This window comes from Oxyura jamaicensis, chromosome 5, assembly GCF_011077185.1.
Source record: "Oxyura jamaicensis isolate SHBP4307 breed ruddy duck chromosome 5, BPBGC_Ojam_1.0, whole genome shotgun sequence".
NCBI classification, from domain to species: domain Eukaryota; kingdom Metazoa; phylum Chordata; class Aves; order Anseriformes; family Anatidae; genus Oxyura; species Oxyura jamaicensis.
In genome coordinates this window covers 58,316,357-58,331,786 of record NC_048897.1, presented here as the reverse complement: position 1 = coordinate 58,331,786, position 15,430 = coordinate 58,316,357, and the positions used below count along the sequence as shown (strand labels likewise).

General features: G+C 38.4%; 1 protein-coding gene across 6 annotated transcripts in view; it reads left to right on the top strand.

Moving 5' to 3' along the window:
* ANO3 (anoctamin 3) overlaps window positions 1-15,430 on the top strand; it is a 231,268-nt gene that overhangs the window by 195,238 nt on the left and 20,600 nt on the right. For all 6 annotated transcript variants that reach the window (XM_035328338.1, XM_035328334.1, XM_035328333.1 and 3 more), the window contains one exon: window positions 3,115-3,175. In XM_035328338.1, the coding sequence (XP_035184229.1) occupies window positions 3,115-3,175 (61 nt within the window). The remainder of the gene's footprint in view (window positions 1-3,114; window positions 3,176-15,430) is intronic.

Sequence of the window (15,430 nt, the reverse complement as noted above, 5' to 3'; positions counted from 1 at the left end):
GAAAGCTATTTCCTCCTTTCTTTCTTGTTCCTGAAATGGAACTTGTCTGCCTTTCCTTCTGGTTTTGTTGCTGTAGGTACATGACTTATTCCTTTGTCTTCCCCACACACAATCCAAGGGCTGTTTGCAAGAGAAGCTTTTCCTGTTCCTTTCCAGGGAAAGGCACTCATATTCCAGGATGCATTCTGATCTTTTTTCATTTCTTTGAAATAACCCATTGTGTACAAGTATGCTAACATTGAGTTTATTAGGAAAAGTGAGTAACGTTGAATGAAGTTTATCTCCCCAAACCTGCTTATGTCATGAGACCTGCCTCATTTAGATAAGGTCTTTGTTTCATATTTCATGTTACTAGAACTGCTGTCAGGATTTCCTTCATTAAATTTCCCTTTCTTTCCCTAAATTTCCCAAATTTCCCCTTAGAGTAGTATTTTGGATAACACAAAGTAATGCAGCACAAATCATATACCTGAATTATTTTTTTTTTCATCCAAGTTTCTTGCAAGGCTGGGAGACAAAATACAAAAGCTGCATTTTTCCTTCTTGCACCTGCCCATTTCTTTCATTCCCTCCCTTCTTTCTTCATGTCCATTTAAAAATACCCCATTAAAAGTGAAGTTTGTAATTTAAGAGAAGGGTCTGAGTTGTAATCTGACTTGCTGAATGCCCTAACTGTCGTTCTTGCCCACGTTAGGTGGGTTCTTTGACGAGCAGAGGTGACTGTCACAATGCAAAATGGCTCTTTGGCTGGGACTGCTCCAGGCACACCTTGCCCTAGGGCCCAGTGGCAGGGAATTAAATCAGGGTGGACTTGAAACGTGTGAAGTCATGTGTGGTGGTGACAATACCAGTCAGGTGTGCTGACTGACCGGCACTGAGTCCTGGGGTATTTCACTTCTGCTCGGAGGGCTCTGGTCAGCACTTAACTCCAACTGCACAGTTAGCCTGTGAGACAGTCAAATCTTAATTCTGAGGGTGGTGCTGAGTAGTATAGCCCAAACACCTTTCCTCAAGACAGAGCTATGTCAAGAGCAAGATACATATTTTCTACTTTTAAACATACTAAACGTGCTGGGTTGGGTTGGGTTGGGTTTGGTTGGTTGGTTGGTTGATTTCCTTGGAAAGATGCACTCTACTGAGCAGAATATCCAAAATCACTTGCTCGCACACGTGCATATTCAAAACTGAAAGTATCCATCAGGTGTATTCTGCTGCATTTATTCACCTGTCACAGTTTTGGCACCATACCCATTATGGTTGCATTTTCCTTTATGGAACCGTGTTTGGACGTATTTCTCTATGTACAAGTGATCCCGCTGTATGATTCATACAGGGACCATTTTGGAGTTATAGATACCTAATACCAGAGAGTAAATTCCCATTTCTTCAGAAGCTTAAATAAATAACTAAAGAAAACCTGACATACTGATTAAATCTATGTGGTATTTTTAGTAAATTCTCACAATATGAGAGTCAATTTACTCAATAAGAAATGAAATAGAGGCAAAAGCAGTACTGTTTCTATTAACTTGTTTTGCTTGCATAAGTTTTCTCTACCAAGTAATCTTGCTCACCCATTAATTTGCAAGGCAGAAGCAATAAAGCCAATTTCCTCTGAAAGAATGAAAATCCGTCCGCAGGGGCAAGGGCAGCCCTTGCTGGAGCCCATGAGGTAACCTGCTGGAGGCGGGCTGCCAGCCGCTGCATCCCCAAACACCTCGCGTACAGGATGTTCCTGCTGGCCAGAGTAACCTCAGATAGGAGAGGAGGTCGTGGTACAGCCCAGCTCGGTCTGGTCACCTGCCCAGTTCCTTTGGCATAAGGAAAGGTTCCTTTTCATGAGAAAATGACGATTGGTTCTTCAGTCTTCATCAGATTCGACACCAATGAAAGTAAATTGTTTCAAGAATATGATGTTCTATTCTGAGTTCAGAGTGGGAAATAGCCATCAACTTTTTGAACAGTTTAGGATACATTTCAAAACAATTTGCTGCACTTCTTATTATTATTATACATATCCTCTTTTTAGCATATGCCGTTTGACAAGTTGGTTTGCTCTATTATCTCACAATGGTTCGTGCTCTGGGTGTTTCTTACTTTTGCTTTTATTTTTTTTTCCTCTTACTCATATAGGAATGCGAAACCTATGCTTTGGTTACTAATGCTCAGCAGCATCTTAAACCACCTTTCATTAGAAGAAATTCAGGCCCGCTGGCTGTGAATAAATTACATTGCTGTCCACTGGCAACCTTAAATCTGTTGAAAGTGCATTGATCCTCATTTCAGCTTCTTAAATATTGTTTCTTATCATGGCTTGAACATAAGAAGCTCTGGATTTTTGTAATAGAAATTCTGATGTTTGCTTAAGAAGTGAGACATCACATCCACTCATTCAGATGCTTAGTGTGTTCCATAGGCTTACAAAAACTACTTACTCCTTATTTTCTACTGGTAAATCTTGGATTTTACAGCAGATGAGCTAATAAGGAAGTGAGATAAAAGATAAATCCAACAAAAAGGAAAGCGTTCACGAAGTGGAATTAAATGCGCAATTTAGATTTGCATTTCTCCGACAGTTTTTTAGAATTTATTTTCTATTTGTGGGAGTTGAGGGACACTGGCCTTTTAAGAAAGAGAATATGCTAACAAATTTAGAGGCTGAGATTTCTGGATGAAAATGAATATTTATTATTCTTACCTGCAGAGAAATTGCAGGATAGCTTAGAAGAAGTAGAAAATGATATCAAAAGGGACATTAAGTAATATATAGAAGAAGAAAAGTGAAAAGTCTGAAGCGATTTAAGCTTATGAAAATCTTAAAATAGAAAACATCAAATGGAAATTTGACCCAGGATACGAGGAGAACTCTGGAGCAATTTTTAGCCTGTCTGGACAGAGAGCAGCTCTTACTGTCTCTGAATGCTCGAAGTGATAGGCTGGAAAACAGCAGTGAAAGAATGGGACAAGCATTGGCAGAAGAAACGTGTGAGCAGGCCTTCTGGCCGGAATGCTTGGCTTTTAAGTTCTGCCATCAGTTTTGTACTCTGGGCTTCTTTGGGGCAGAAGTTAAGGTGGCAATACTGTTTGTTCCTGATCTATTTATTTTCTATTCAGGTTACGCATTTGTTTGATAATGGAGGGACTGTCTTCTTTGCTATTTTCATGGCAATCTGGGGTAAGTAATTTATAATTTATTCTTTTTTTAATTGAAGTGACCCTTTTGGGGATTGCTGAGTTAAAGGAGATTATAGTTCATGGTAAAATTAAAGAATGATTTTGTCTCACAAACATTTTTTCCTCTTTTCATCAACTTCAATTTCTATGCTAACAGTACATGAAAATAATACCTTTTATTGTTAATGTAATGACTGTCTTTAGTATCTTAAATATCTTTAAGCTCAAATTTTATACCATGCATGCTAGAAGTATTTTACAGCGGCAATCCTATAGGATAATTTACTGGTCTGGAGTCAATACAAAAATCACAGTGTATAGAGAATTCATGTAGAATAAATGAGAATGCTTTGTGGGAGCTAATTAGAGGGAAATGAAGGGAAGATTTGATTATAAATGTTTACAGCCGTTTAACTACTTATATTCAAAATCTCTGTCTAAATATCTATTCATTATGTTCATTCTAACATCACACACCATGTCACGGGGCATGAAGTCGGGTGGCAGGATAGATCTGATGGTTCCAGCATGAAATACTTGGAGGAATTAGCTTTCGATGAATATAATAATACTTCGCTGTTGAAAAGTAGGAAAGACTGGTATTAAAAGTAGGACATGATTTATTTTTACCAGTATAAACATTTGTCTGTGAAAACCCTGAGATAAAATCACCAGATCACATACATACAGGTGTCTGAATCGAGGCCAGTGTTTTACAATTTTAAATTGTGGCAAGTTTACAATTTTAAATAGTTTTCAAAAGGCACAAAACATCTTTATTTACATAGCATGTACAAATAAGGATAAATGATTCTAACTTACAACAAGGGACAAACATGTTACAAATTTTAGAGGCTGGCCTGGTAAAAATTAAAACCAATATACAAGCAGTAGCAAAACATCAAAGCACAGGACAAGATAAGCACACACATGCACACACAAAATCATAATTCGATTGTTAAAAATCAACACACTAGCTGAAGGACACGCTTCAGTTGCTTGCCTTCATGATATTTCTTCATTGGCTCCTGATACTGCTGTGCAATTACTAATAAGTAATTATAATAATAATTACTAATTACTAATAATTACTAATTACAATAAAATTGCTAAGCCTTGCAATTACTAATAATTAATTTCAGAAATTCCTAAAATACACTACAGGTGTTACGGTTCATTATAATGTAGAGAACACTGGTAGCTTCCTAGCATCTCCTTGTATCTATCTTTGAGTTCTCCTTAGAGAGAACTCTTCATTTTAAGCTGAGGCCAGGGTTCAAGTGTGAGGAATTTTCCCACGTGATGCTGCTTATGGTGATCAGGAAAGATGGCATAATATGTGCTAGTGAAACCAAAAGCAGAGCAGTACATTTTTGGTCATTTCAAGCAGGTGAATGTGTCTCCGTTTCTAAGGCTGTAACCAGCACGCTGGAAACAATGTTAGAAGTCAGGTTCTGTTTTAGATGGGAAACGTGCAGATTTCATGACTGACCCCTGTAGGAACGGCAGCACTGCTCTTAGACACTTAGTTCTGTCATCTTTGAACTAATTTGAAACAAATATGTGTTTTCACTCATCTGCCATTTTTTCTCTGTCTGGTGCGTGCATGCGTGTAATGTACTCACAAATCACATGAACCCACGTTGCAACATTCCCAGTGAGTTAGTGAGATCACTCCATCAACATGACCCACAGCCTCCTCAATAATTCAGACATTTTCAGATATGTATTACCAAGCATGTATTCTACATGAGTAGTTTTTTTCTCTGCACTTTGTTCTGTTTATGCTACGTCTTTTGTTAAGTTATTGTCTTTACAGTTGTGTCTTTTTCATGTTCTTTCTTTCTATGTAGACATTTCTGGAAATTGCAAACAGATAAACAAACCTTGCAATTGTTGGCATTTTATTGCCATAATTTTACTTGTTAGCTGGACAAAAGCAGCATATTTTTTTTAGAATGCCAATATGCATGGCAGAGATGATTTCTTTCCTTTCATGGTGAGGTAATTATTTCTTGTCTAACCTTTACAAAACTTCTTGCATCGTTTCTACAGATCTAGCCAGCAATGCAAACAGCAGATCACTTTTACAGATGAATAGAAGTTGCCTTTCGTTTTTCCCTTCGATAGTGTTTTTAACTGCATTGTCATAGTCAGAGGTTATATTTAGTCCATGGTACTTGGTAGTTCCATTTTCCCCAGCAAACTTCAGCCTCTGACAAATGCAAATAAAACTAATTCTTTTTGTCTTATTTTCTGAGGAAGGTACAAACATAGAGTGGGGAAAATAATGCCCTGAGTCATTAATCAGATTGGAGTTATACTGGGAATACGTTCACCTCAAAGTAGTTAAACTGGGAGAGTGTGGAGAGAAGGAAGCAGGTTGTACTGATGCTAAAATATCATTGCAATCCTGGTCGAATTTTGCTCTGTTGCAATGCCTGCATTTTTGGCTAAAGTTACACAAGGCAGAATTTTACCTGTATAATATTTTCCTGTGTTATTCCTGAGAAAGCAAGTCTAGTATCTTCCCAGGAAAACTGCAAGTCAATCATCTAATTACAAAGCAGAAGAGTGCTGCCCTGCCTGCTAAGTGTCAGTGTATCTCATGATAACAAGCGGGAATATAACCCAAAGCAAACGTTATGGTGCAGGTGCCATGTCAGACATAGGGATGCCATCACCTGGGCACCCTGCGTTGTCTCCTTCTGCCTTGTCTGCTGTGCAGGTTTGGTCCCCAGATGCACTCCCAAAGCTTGTATCATATGGTCCAAGCGAGTTGTCTAGGTGGAGAGCTGTAAGGGTAATGTGCTTATGGTTTATATATATTGCTTGAAAGATTCTTATCCCCATCACGGTTTAGTTCAGCAGCCTATCACAGCTAAATCCAGTTAACTTCTTTTCTACATATGGAGGTCTGAGTGAGGAGAAAATGAAGGCCCAGACGCAAAATCTGAGGATAAAATATACTCCTAGGAATACCCACTCAGCACTACATGGGTGGTCGACTTGAAAAGCTAGTTACGAATCTGACTTTCTGGTCCTAATCAGGGTTAGGTTTAGTATTATGTTTAGGGTTGTTTGGAAAGAGAGAAAGCACAGAGTCCTGTTGTGTGTGGGGTTGCGTAAAGACTTCCAAAGGGAGTTCAGGTGTACCCAAAGGCTTCCATTGAGAGCACTTTTTGATGGGAGAAACTGGCGATGTGTTTTTTAGGGTCCTAATTAGGGTTAGGTTTAGTATTACGTTTAGTGTTGCTTGAATGAGAGAAAGCACTTTTTCCTTGTAGAAGTAATTTTCAAGGAGTTATTGGGAAGAAATAGGGTGGCATAGAGTTAAGGGGAGAAATATTTGTTTTAATTAAAAAAAATACTGTCAGTTAAAAACCAGTTTGACTGGAGTTGATACAATGCTTAATAATTCAATAAGACCATATAATTTATATGACTCTGTACAGAAATTTAGATGTTCTTAGGTAAAACTGTCATGCTATCTCTTACCTGGGTCATTTCTTGTATCATCATAAAGCCGTCTGTGGGAAAATGATTCAGATCTTTTCTTACCACATATAAAATATGCAATCAGACCAATGAATATAAATCCCAAAATGGCTCCTACTGTGACACCAAGTATTACTCCTCCTTTGTTGGTTTTCTCTAGGAGATAGAGAAAGGAAGGGATATTTTAATGAGAATAATAAACTGTAAAATCAGATAATTCACCCGAACTTCATAGCAGTGGCATGAAATCTCATGTTCTGAGACACTTTGCAGATTATGACTAAAGCAAACTCTGCTGAAATTTTCTGCCTTTGTCAAGGAAAACAGACATCTGCCTCATTTTGAAGGGAGTAACCAGGAGTGGAAGGGAAAAAAAAAAGGCCAAATGAGTTTGAGTCAAATAACAAGCTTCCTAGTTTAACTGTAGAATCAAACATTCTCATTTAAAGAAATAAGCAACAATCACTGTCTGAGTGCAATTACTTGTATGTAAACCAGCAGTTAAAATAGCAGCCTCTGAATTTCAAGTGACTAAATTTTAGAGTACCAGTTTTTAAGTATCCAAGGTAAGATGTCCAGTAATGCTTTCTACACATGTTCAGTTAGCAGAATAACTGCATTCCTCAAAATTTTCCTTGGATTTCATAAAACTTTTCTTCAAGGTATTCTGTTTTTGTTGGAATTGAACTGACTCTCCAACCCCACTTCCTTTTCAGTCACGTTATCTAAATATAGGGAATGTTGTAGTTGTTAGAACTACGATAAGACGTGAACTACGATAGGAAATGTGAAAGTATGGTGCTCCTTCAGTTCTTAGTACAAACCGTACTCTACTAGATATCATGGAAAAACCTTTCGGTCTTGTGTGAAAATCTTTGAAAGCTAATTCAGGGCAAAAATGACTGTATCTTGTAATCTTTTCTTTTCCTGAAGACCTAATTCAGAACAGCAGGATAGAAAAGTGTGATGACAGTTTTATGTTCCATTGTTTTCCCACGCATACTCAACTCCTAAATGCAAAACGAGTAATTCCTTTGGAAGTACCTATAAGAAGTCATCTTTGGTCACAAAACTTTCTGAACTTAAACAAGTTCATATATTACACATTTAAAATGTTATTTCTATACATCTGCTTTTTAGGTCCACTAATGTAGGTCCAGATGAATGAGCAGTGTCTGTCATTAGGTTTCTTCGCTCTTGGAATTGTAAAACAAACAAGCAAACATCAAATAACTAAAAAAATAAATAAATAGTTATTAAATCACTTTTTCTTCTGTCCTCCACGCTGATGAACTCCAGAGATGTTGAAAAGTGGGTATGGCAGGGTTGTATACAACTGTGATTTTATGCTTAAATAATCAAAGTGTAAAAAGAGTCAGCTGATTTATAGCTGAAGTGTGAGAAAGCTCAAAATATGTGTTTCTGTTTTGTATTAGGTGACTTTCAGTCTGGACCAGGTCACCTATTAATTCACACAGCTTGTGTAACATCCCGTTCAATTAAAAAAAAAAAAAAAAGTTTGATTTCAGCATTATAAGTTAATTTAGCCACTTTAGTTAGGCATTTACCTTCATTGGTACCTTCTGGATTAGATGATATAGGAGAAGTGTTGGTAAAATTATAATTCAGCTCCGTAGTATGCTGAATGGTGTTGTTCGTTGTAGGACTGTCCTGCTTCACCATGGGCGATGTCAGAGCAATACTTGTGGGAAATGTGGTGGGGTTGATCGAAGATGTGAAACTGGGGAGTGCTGCAGCCGAATGGGTACCGTTAGTGACTGTGGAGGTGTTTGGTGCCACTGTGGATGGTAGACCAGTAGAATTAGCTGCAGCATTTGTGGTGACTCCAGAAAAGTCACCTGGTATTGTAAACGTTGCTGAGGACATTGAGTTTCTTTTGAAGTCTGTGGCAGACATATTTATTGCATCTTTTGATACCATAGTCAATGTTGAAGATAAATTGGTAGCTTCAGTAGTGAACCTCAGAGGTGTGCTGGTTGTATGATTGCTCATCTCTCTTCCTATCGTTACATTAGCATCAGCATTTATTGGTGCAGCATGACTGAAAACAACAAGTTTTATGGCAAACAGAAAAATAAAAGAGATTCCATAGGAGGGCTGCATAGTACTGACTTGAAAACTTGTTTTGTTATACAGAGAACCTGCAAGAAAAGAAATTTTGTTGTGTGCATTTTTATTATTATTATTGTTCTGAGAAACAGAACTACTTGGTTAAGACCCACATAAGCCTGTTTAAAAATAAAAAGTCTTATACTGTAGAAACCTGAGTAGTTTACCACACGTTGATGTTGAAAATTTTCCATTGAGTACTAATGACCTTAATATTGACCTAAAACAGTACCGATTATCAACGAAGCTTTTTGCACAAAAAACTTCCACGCTTCTATAAACAAGCTTCATACTAAGATAATCCAAAGCCACTTTGTATACAAAGTAGTAATGATATATATTTGGATGGCATGTTCAAGACAATGTTTACTGGGCAGGCAGCAACTCTAAGAGCATACTAAAGAGTTATGCTCCATTGCAAAGGCATAAAATTGTTACAATTAGCCCTGAAAATTGATGGGTAAGGTTTTGTGACTCTGGGCAGCGAGTGTCATGCGAATGCTGCCAGGAGCAAATGGAAAGCTAATTCGGTCCAGGAATTATGGATGATGCTGAATCTGTGAAATGGAAGCTGCTTTTCCTATAGAAAACTGGAAGCTTCATATGATAAATTATCTTTTTCAAATATATTGAGAACAATGAGGGAAATTCATCTTGAAGTCCCTCCATCATAGCAGATACGCTGCTCAGTGTATCAGGGATTTGGGGAAGCAGTTTTTAAGTTTGAGACAGGTTGAGATCGTGCTGTTTTTGACTGCCATACATAACCTATAATGTGACAGCACAGTAAAAACTATAGGTAAGTTGTATCTTTGGCTTCATTAATGAACTAGGTGTCCCTGTATGTGGGTACTTTACCATCTGAAGAAAGAAGATGTACACCTGGGAAAAGTAACTTTATTTCTTTCATATTCAGCCTCTCTTCCTTGTCTTGTACTTGTTCCCATCTTTTATTACTATTATTTATTTAATTACGCATTTTCACCAGGTTAACTTCTTTTCATATTACGTGGTCAGGGCAATGGAAAGTATATATACAGTAACAGTAAATAGCAGTCAGTTCATCTCAGCAATTCAGCTGAGATCAATGCAGATTTGTCTTTTTTTTAGCAGGAAGAATTAAATTTTTACATGAAACGTTCACCACCATGTTCCTTTAGTGGATTTTTCACTCTTCACTTGTTGCTTTGCTGCTAGAGTCAATTTGAAGCTATTAGTATACGTGCATGCACATCTGCACTCCTGTGCTCTGGAGGAGGCCCAGGTCTCCTTCAAGTCAGGTTTCCTGGTGACTCTCCTGGGGTCATGGACTTCACCATGAAGGTTGTGTTGATATGGTATCTGGATTTTTCTCCTTAAATAGCTCAGATTTCTACTGAAGATTTCTTCCACACATTGAAAAATATGTCTTAATGCTTATATTTTCTATGTATATTCAGTGGTATTGTAAGTATTTAAAAATAGATTATTGGCATAATAGGTAAAATTGCAACGTGTATTTTATGAATACAACAACCCATCACCTGACAGTGGTAGGTGTAAAGTCTGCAAAAACTCTGCAGCTATGGAGAAAATAATCACTTAAACTTCTTAGGGGTAAATAATATAATCTTTAGAACTTTAAATTCAAAGGACCTTTTTCTGCATGTCAGTAAACTGAGCCTTGTACTTTTTCCTCCCTTACAGTAGGGGTTAGACAGTACTATAATTTATGTAGTAAACAATAACGTGATGAGCAAATTATTAATGGGTACTTCTTTGTTTCTTGTGATCTGGAGTAAAGTGTTCGGATTTGCAGAGCTTGCACATGTACTGTCCTTTTTAAGCTTCACAAAAGCAGCTTTTTACCTTTACTTAAAAAGAAATAAAATAGGTGGAACAATTAGAAAGCTAAATATTGAGAGTTGCTCTTCTAGAATTCTGGAAGAAATAATAACAAATGATGGTGCCAGAAATGTGTTGGATGTTTGTTCCAGTGTCTCTTTGCTCTGAATTGATTGCTTTCCGAGGATTAGGTATTTCTAAATTTATTAAGCAATGAGTATTAATTTTTTCAAGCTTAAATGTATCTATGTATTGAACTCAGAAAATAATTTATAACATTTTAGTAAATTATAAAAACGAGTATAAATACTGTATTTGGTTAACTTTTCTGTTAACAGCTAGCAACGTGACATATATATATGTACTAGCGGAACTGCTTAAGTGTGCATTGTCACTAAAAAAGCACAAAGAATAATAGACCAGCAGTACCTTTCCTTACAGAAATTTGGTCCAAGTTAGCATGGACAGAATACTTCCCCCCAGCATTTAAAATGGACTCTGAACTGACTCAGAAGTATGCTCCACATAGAATTTGGCTGCAGCAGTACCTAGTGCCTTCCTGACCACTGTATAAAAGAATACTGTATTTATTAATCAGGTTCACTACTAATAAGCTTTAAAAAACACGCCTCAGACTTACCTTTGAGCTCTACGAGATATGCAAGTACCTGCTGAAATACTGCCGTGGCACAGAGTGCAGTTGGTCTGGTGGGAACACTGGAGTGCAGGTGCTATCCATGTGACAGTGTCGCACCCGTCAGGAATGCGCCGTACAGGTGAAGTTAGGTGGGGCAGCGCTTTTCTGAACACAACAGAGCATTTGGGAACCAGACTGAACAACTTCCCCGTTGTCATGCCTGAGCTCTATCATTACAGAGTTCACAGAAGTTGCAGTATTTATGATCAAGTGGGTAGGCAGTACTTGTTGCTTAATCCTTTGAAAGCCTTTTGAAACCTTTCAGAAGGGTGACTGCTTTTTTGTAAACTGTAGGAACTATTGTTCCATATGCTATACAAATATTAATTTAACAAAAAAGAACTTTTGATTATCACAGGGTTTCCTACTGTACGCTTTGTGAGACGAAAACTGAAAAAAAAAAAGCTTCTACAAAATCAAGCATAAAAATAAGAAAAGTATGCTGTTAGGAACTCGTATCTCTTTTAACTTGTTATATACTGATTTAGCTTATCTTTTTTTTATTCTTTTGCTCTTTGTGTGTATTTATTATAGACTGGTATGTGGTGTAGAGTGACTCAGAAGTGTTTTCAGTATTGCGTTACTGTTTGAGTGGAATGCCATGATGCTGTTATCTGTATCCACTTTAAATTTTTAAGGAATCAAGTGCAAATGCTGTTTCATAACTTGTCATCAAGATAAGTGTTGAGGATATGGCACATAAAGGAGATATTTACATAGAACGACTAGTGGCATTTTCATGAAATACTGCAGTGGAGAAGCGGAAGGATTTCTGTGAATGGATCGAGCTCTACCCTTTTTATTACCCCTTAAAGTTAATTGTCTGGAACGAGATGGAGGTCTGTTAAGAGGAGGGGGTACAGAGTCTGATCCTATGAGTTTGGTTCCCATAAAGGAGATTTTCTTTAGTGCGTATCAACAAGCTTCAAACTCAATTTTCATGCTTTGTCCGGGTGAATTTGCATCGAACAGATTGATCAGGAAATGTGAAAACAAACACCACAGATTTCTGTCCAAATTTGTATCGCATGCGGCATTAACCAAACGACAAGTGGTATTATTAGGGTCAACAGCATGCTTCCCACTAGCACAAACAATATTTGCTTAGGCACATGGTATTTGAAAATAGCAAGACCTTAAAAAGCATTAAAAGGGCTCCAGTTCTGTTGAAACGTTACAGTTGTGTGAAAGTCTCTGGTGCTGCCCTCACTTTCAGCATTGGGCGTGTTAGGGTGCGCTCTCTCTCTTATTTGTTGGCAGTTCAGTTCACCTCTTACAAAAAGTAAGAATTGTTTGCATGAGTGACTTAAGCCTACTGGGGAGGTGCTCTGTGACTCAGTTCTTGGCTAAGTGTCCTATAGCTGCAGTGCGGTGTCAGGATGCTGGCCCTCAGTTCCTGGAAGACGACATCTCCTGCAGTGAGCACACGTGTTGACAGATGCAGAGCTGTGGCCATCTGGAGACAGGGTGCTTTGGGGTACTCCAGGCATGGCAGATGAGACTTGGCTGTCATTCAGCTGTAACCTGCATTTATTAAATAGCAGATTCAATTCTGAAGGGTGTGTCTGTGTGGTACCAGGCTTGTAGGACTGCTTTTATTGCACAGATTTGCTGTAAAGGAGCCCTTCTGATTAAAACTGAACAAGCAATGGGGCAGAATCTTCAGAAAGGACCTACCTGGCCATGGGCAAGCTCTGTAGAGAGGCAGTGAAGATGGTTCCCTAACTCCTTATTAAAATTCCTCTTTGCAATTACTTTTTTTTTAGGGAAACAAGCACACCATTCATCTTGACACGGTGACTCTTAGAAAAAAAAAAAATAGAAGAGACACGTTCACGTAGTAGTCTTGGGTTCTCCAGATTTTGTTTTATTTCTCTAATTTCCATTAACAGCAACCATTTGTCTTTTCCTCTTCTTGGCAATGTCAATTTGTTGTTATACTTGAGATTGTATCAAAGCACAACCCCAATCCTTCCTGCCTTTCTTAACCAGCAAACATCACCCTTTGTCTACTGGAAGATTACGGACTGAGTAAAGCACACTCCTAGAGGTTTTAGTTCAGTACAAGTACTCGCGATGTAAGGGCAGTAAATGTAACGTAATTAAAATTAGAATTGAGAGAAGGTTTTACAAGTGCACAACTGACAGAACTGCAAACTGTATTGCAAAGCCTTAATAGTAAAGCCCTAAGTGAGTGCACCTATTCCAAGATTTATATGCTGTAAAATGTGAAGCAGTGTGTCTTAGTGAAAGCAGGGGAGGCACCAGAGAATGTGTTCTTTAGGGAACTAGAAGCTTGTGTTTGATCCTCTAAATTGTCCATTACCCGGAAGTGTTGAGCAGCCAGGTTAGGCAGAAAGAAGCTCTGCCCTGTCAACGCCTTGTTAGGTAAGAATGTTCTTGTCTTGCTGTTGAGATGGTTGGATTAGTCATCTGTTGTATGTCTTGTTTGTCTACCGAAGTAATGGATAAAAGTCAAGGTTTGGCATTTCCGAGCTGCGAGCTCAGGGGAAGGGATGAGTCAGTAAGAAGTGCCTAGCGACTGGGGACTGGAAGGGCTCGACTGCAAGGAGGTCTGACGGGTGACGTTAGCAGAGTAATAGAGCGAAATAAAGGCAAACCAGGAAACATACACGCTTCCTCTACAACCGGGCCGTTGCTTGGTTTTGGTTTCTCTGACTCAGGTATTTTATGTCAGTGGGATTTAGAATTTGTTATTTTATTTGTGATAAATGGGCTACTTCCTTAACTTCTATTACCTTTGAGTGTAACTAAGTGAACAACTTAATTTGTGCAATTACAAACATATCTTTTTTAGCAGAAGACTAATGGATATCTGGGGAATGCTTCTTAGAGCAGGCTGACAAATAGAGGACCATCGAACGCTGTTTTACAGAATGTGTTGTATTTTTCCTACCTGTTCTGGTCACATAGAAAATCATTGTTTTCTGTACGGCATGGGCTCACATTGCTCCTGAGTCCTCATAGTGCATGGTCACATAGAAAATCATTGTTTTCTGTACGGCATAGGCTCACATTGCTCCTGAGTCCTCATAGTGCATGCTGGGAAAGGATTTTTCTTGCATAGTCGTGGGTTTTGTAATGTTTCTGTGTCTCACACTGTACTTGTTGGGATTGCATTTCCAAGGACAGTGAGAAAAGGCTCTTTTAACCTTAGATTATTGAAGTACAAAACCCTGCTGCTGCTTAATTATAAAATCATAGAATGGCTTGGGTTGGAATAAAGGACCTTAACGACCATCTGGTTCCAACCTCCCTGCCATGGGCAGGGACACCTCCCACCAGACCAGGTTGCCCAGGTTCCCATCCAACCTGGCCTTGAACACCTCCACGGATGGGGCATCCACAGCTTCTCTGGGCAACCTCTTCCATGGCCTCTCACTGAGTAAGAATTTCCTCCTAACATCTGATCTCAGTCTCCTCTTTTATAGTTTAAAATCATTCTCCCTTGTCCTATCACTATCTGCATGCATAAAAAGTCTCTCTCAGGGAGGGCAAGACCACGTTTTGTGAGGAATCCCACCAAAACAGGGTGTCTTACCTTTTTTAGATCTTTTTCTCTTACTGTTTCTATGGTAAGGAATAGGCAGCCTTAATGGCAAACTGCATTGTTTGGGAAACTTAGTCACTTATTGGTTGTAATTATTTTCATAGAACCTACCAAAAGCACTAAGTACATGAAGGGTATGATGATGATATTATGCAGATAAAAATATTTAAAGAAATATTTTAATAGCAAAGCTACACCAACACAAAGCTGGTATGGTTGTGAATGAAGAATCATTGTCCTTACTCAAAATGAAGAAATCAAGATGAAAATCTAGCTCTGCATTAATAGATATTGTATATGCATATACTTGTTTCTTCAGAGAAATATTTTAAACTGTACAATACATTCTGAGTAAAATTAAAAGCAAAATAACCTAAAAAGGGTGGTATATTGTCAGGTGCTGTACTGGGTCTGGCTGGGATGTTAACTTGCCCTGCAGCAGCCCATACAGTGCTGCGCTCTGCACTTGTAGCTAGAACAGCAGTGGTATCACACCAGTGTTGTGCCTGCTGCTGAGCAGTGCTGGCACAGCATCA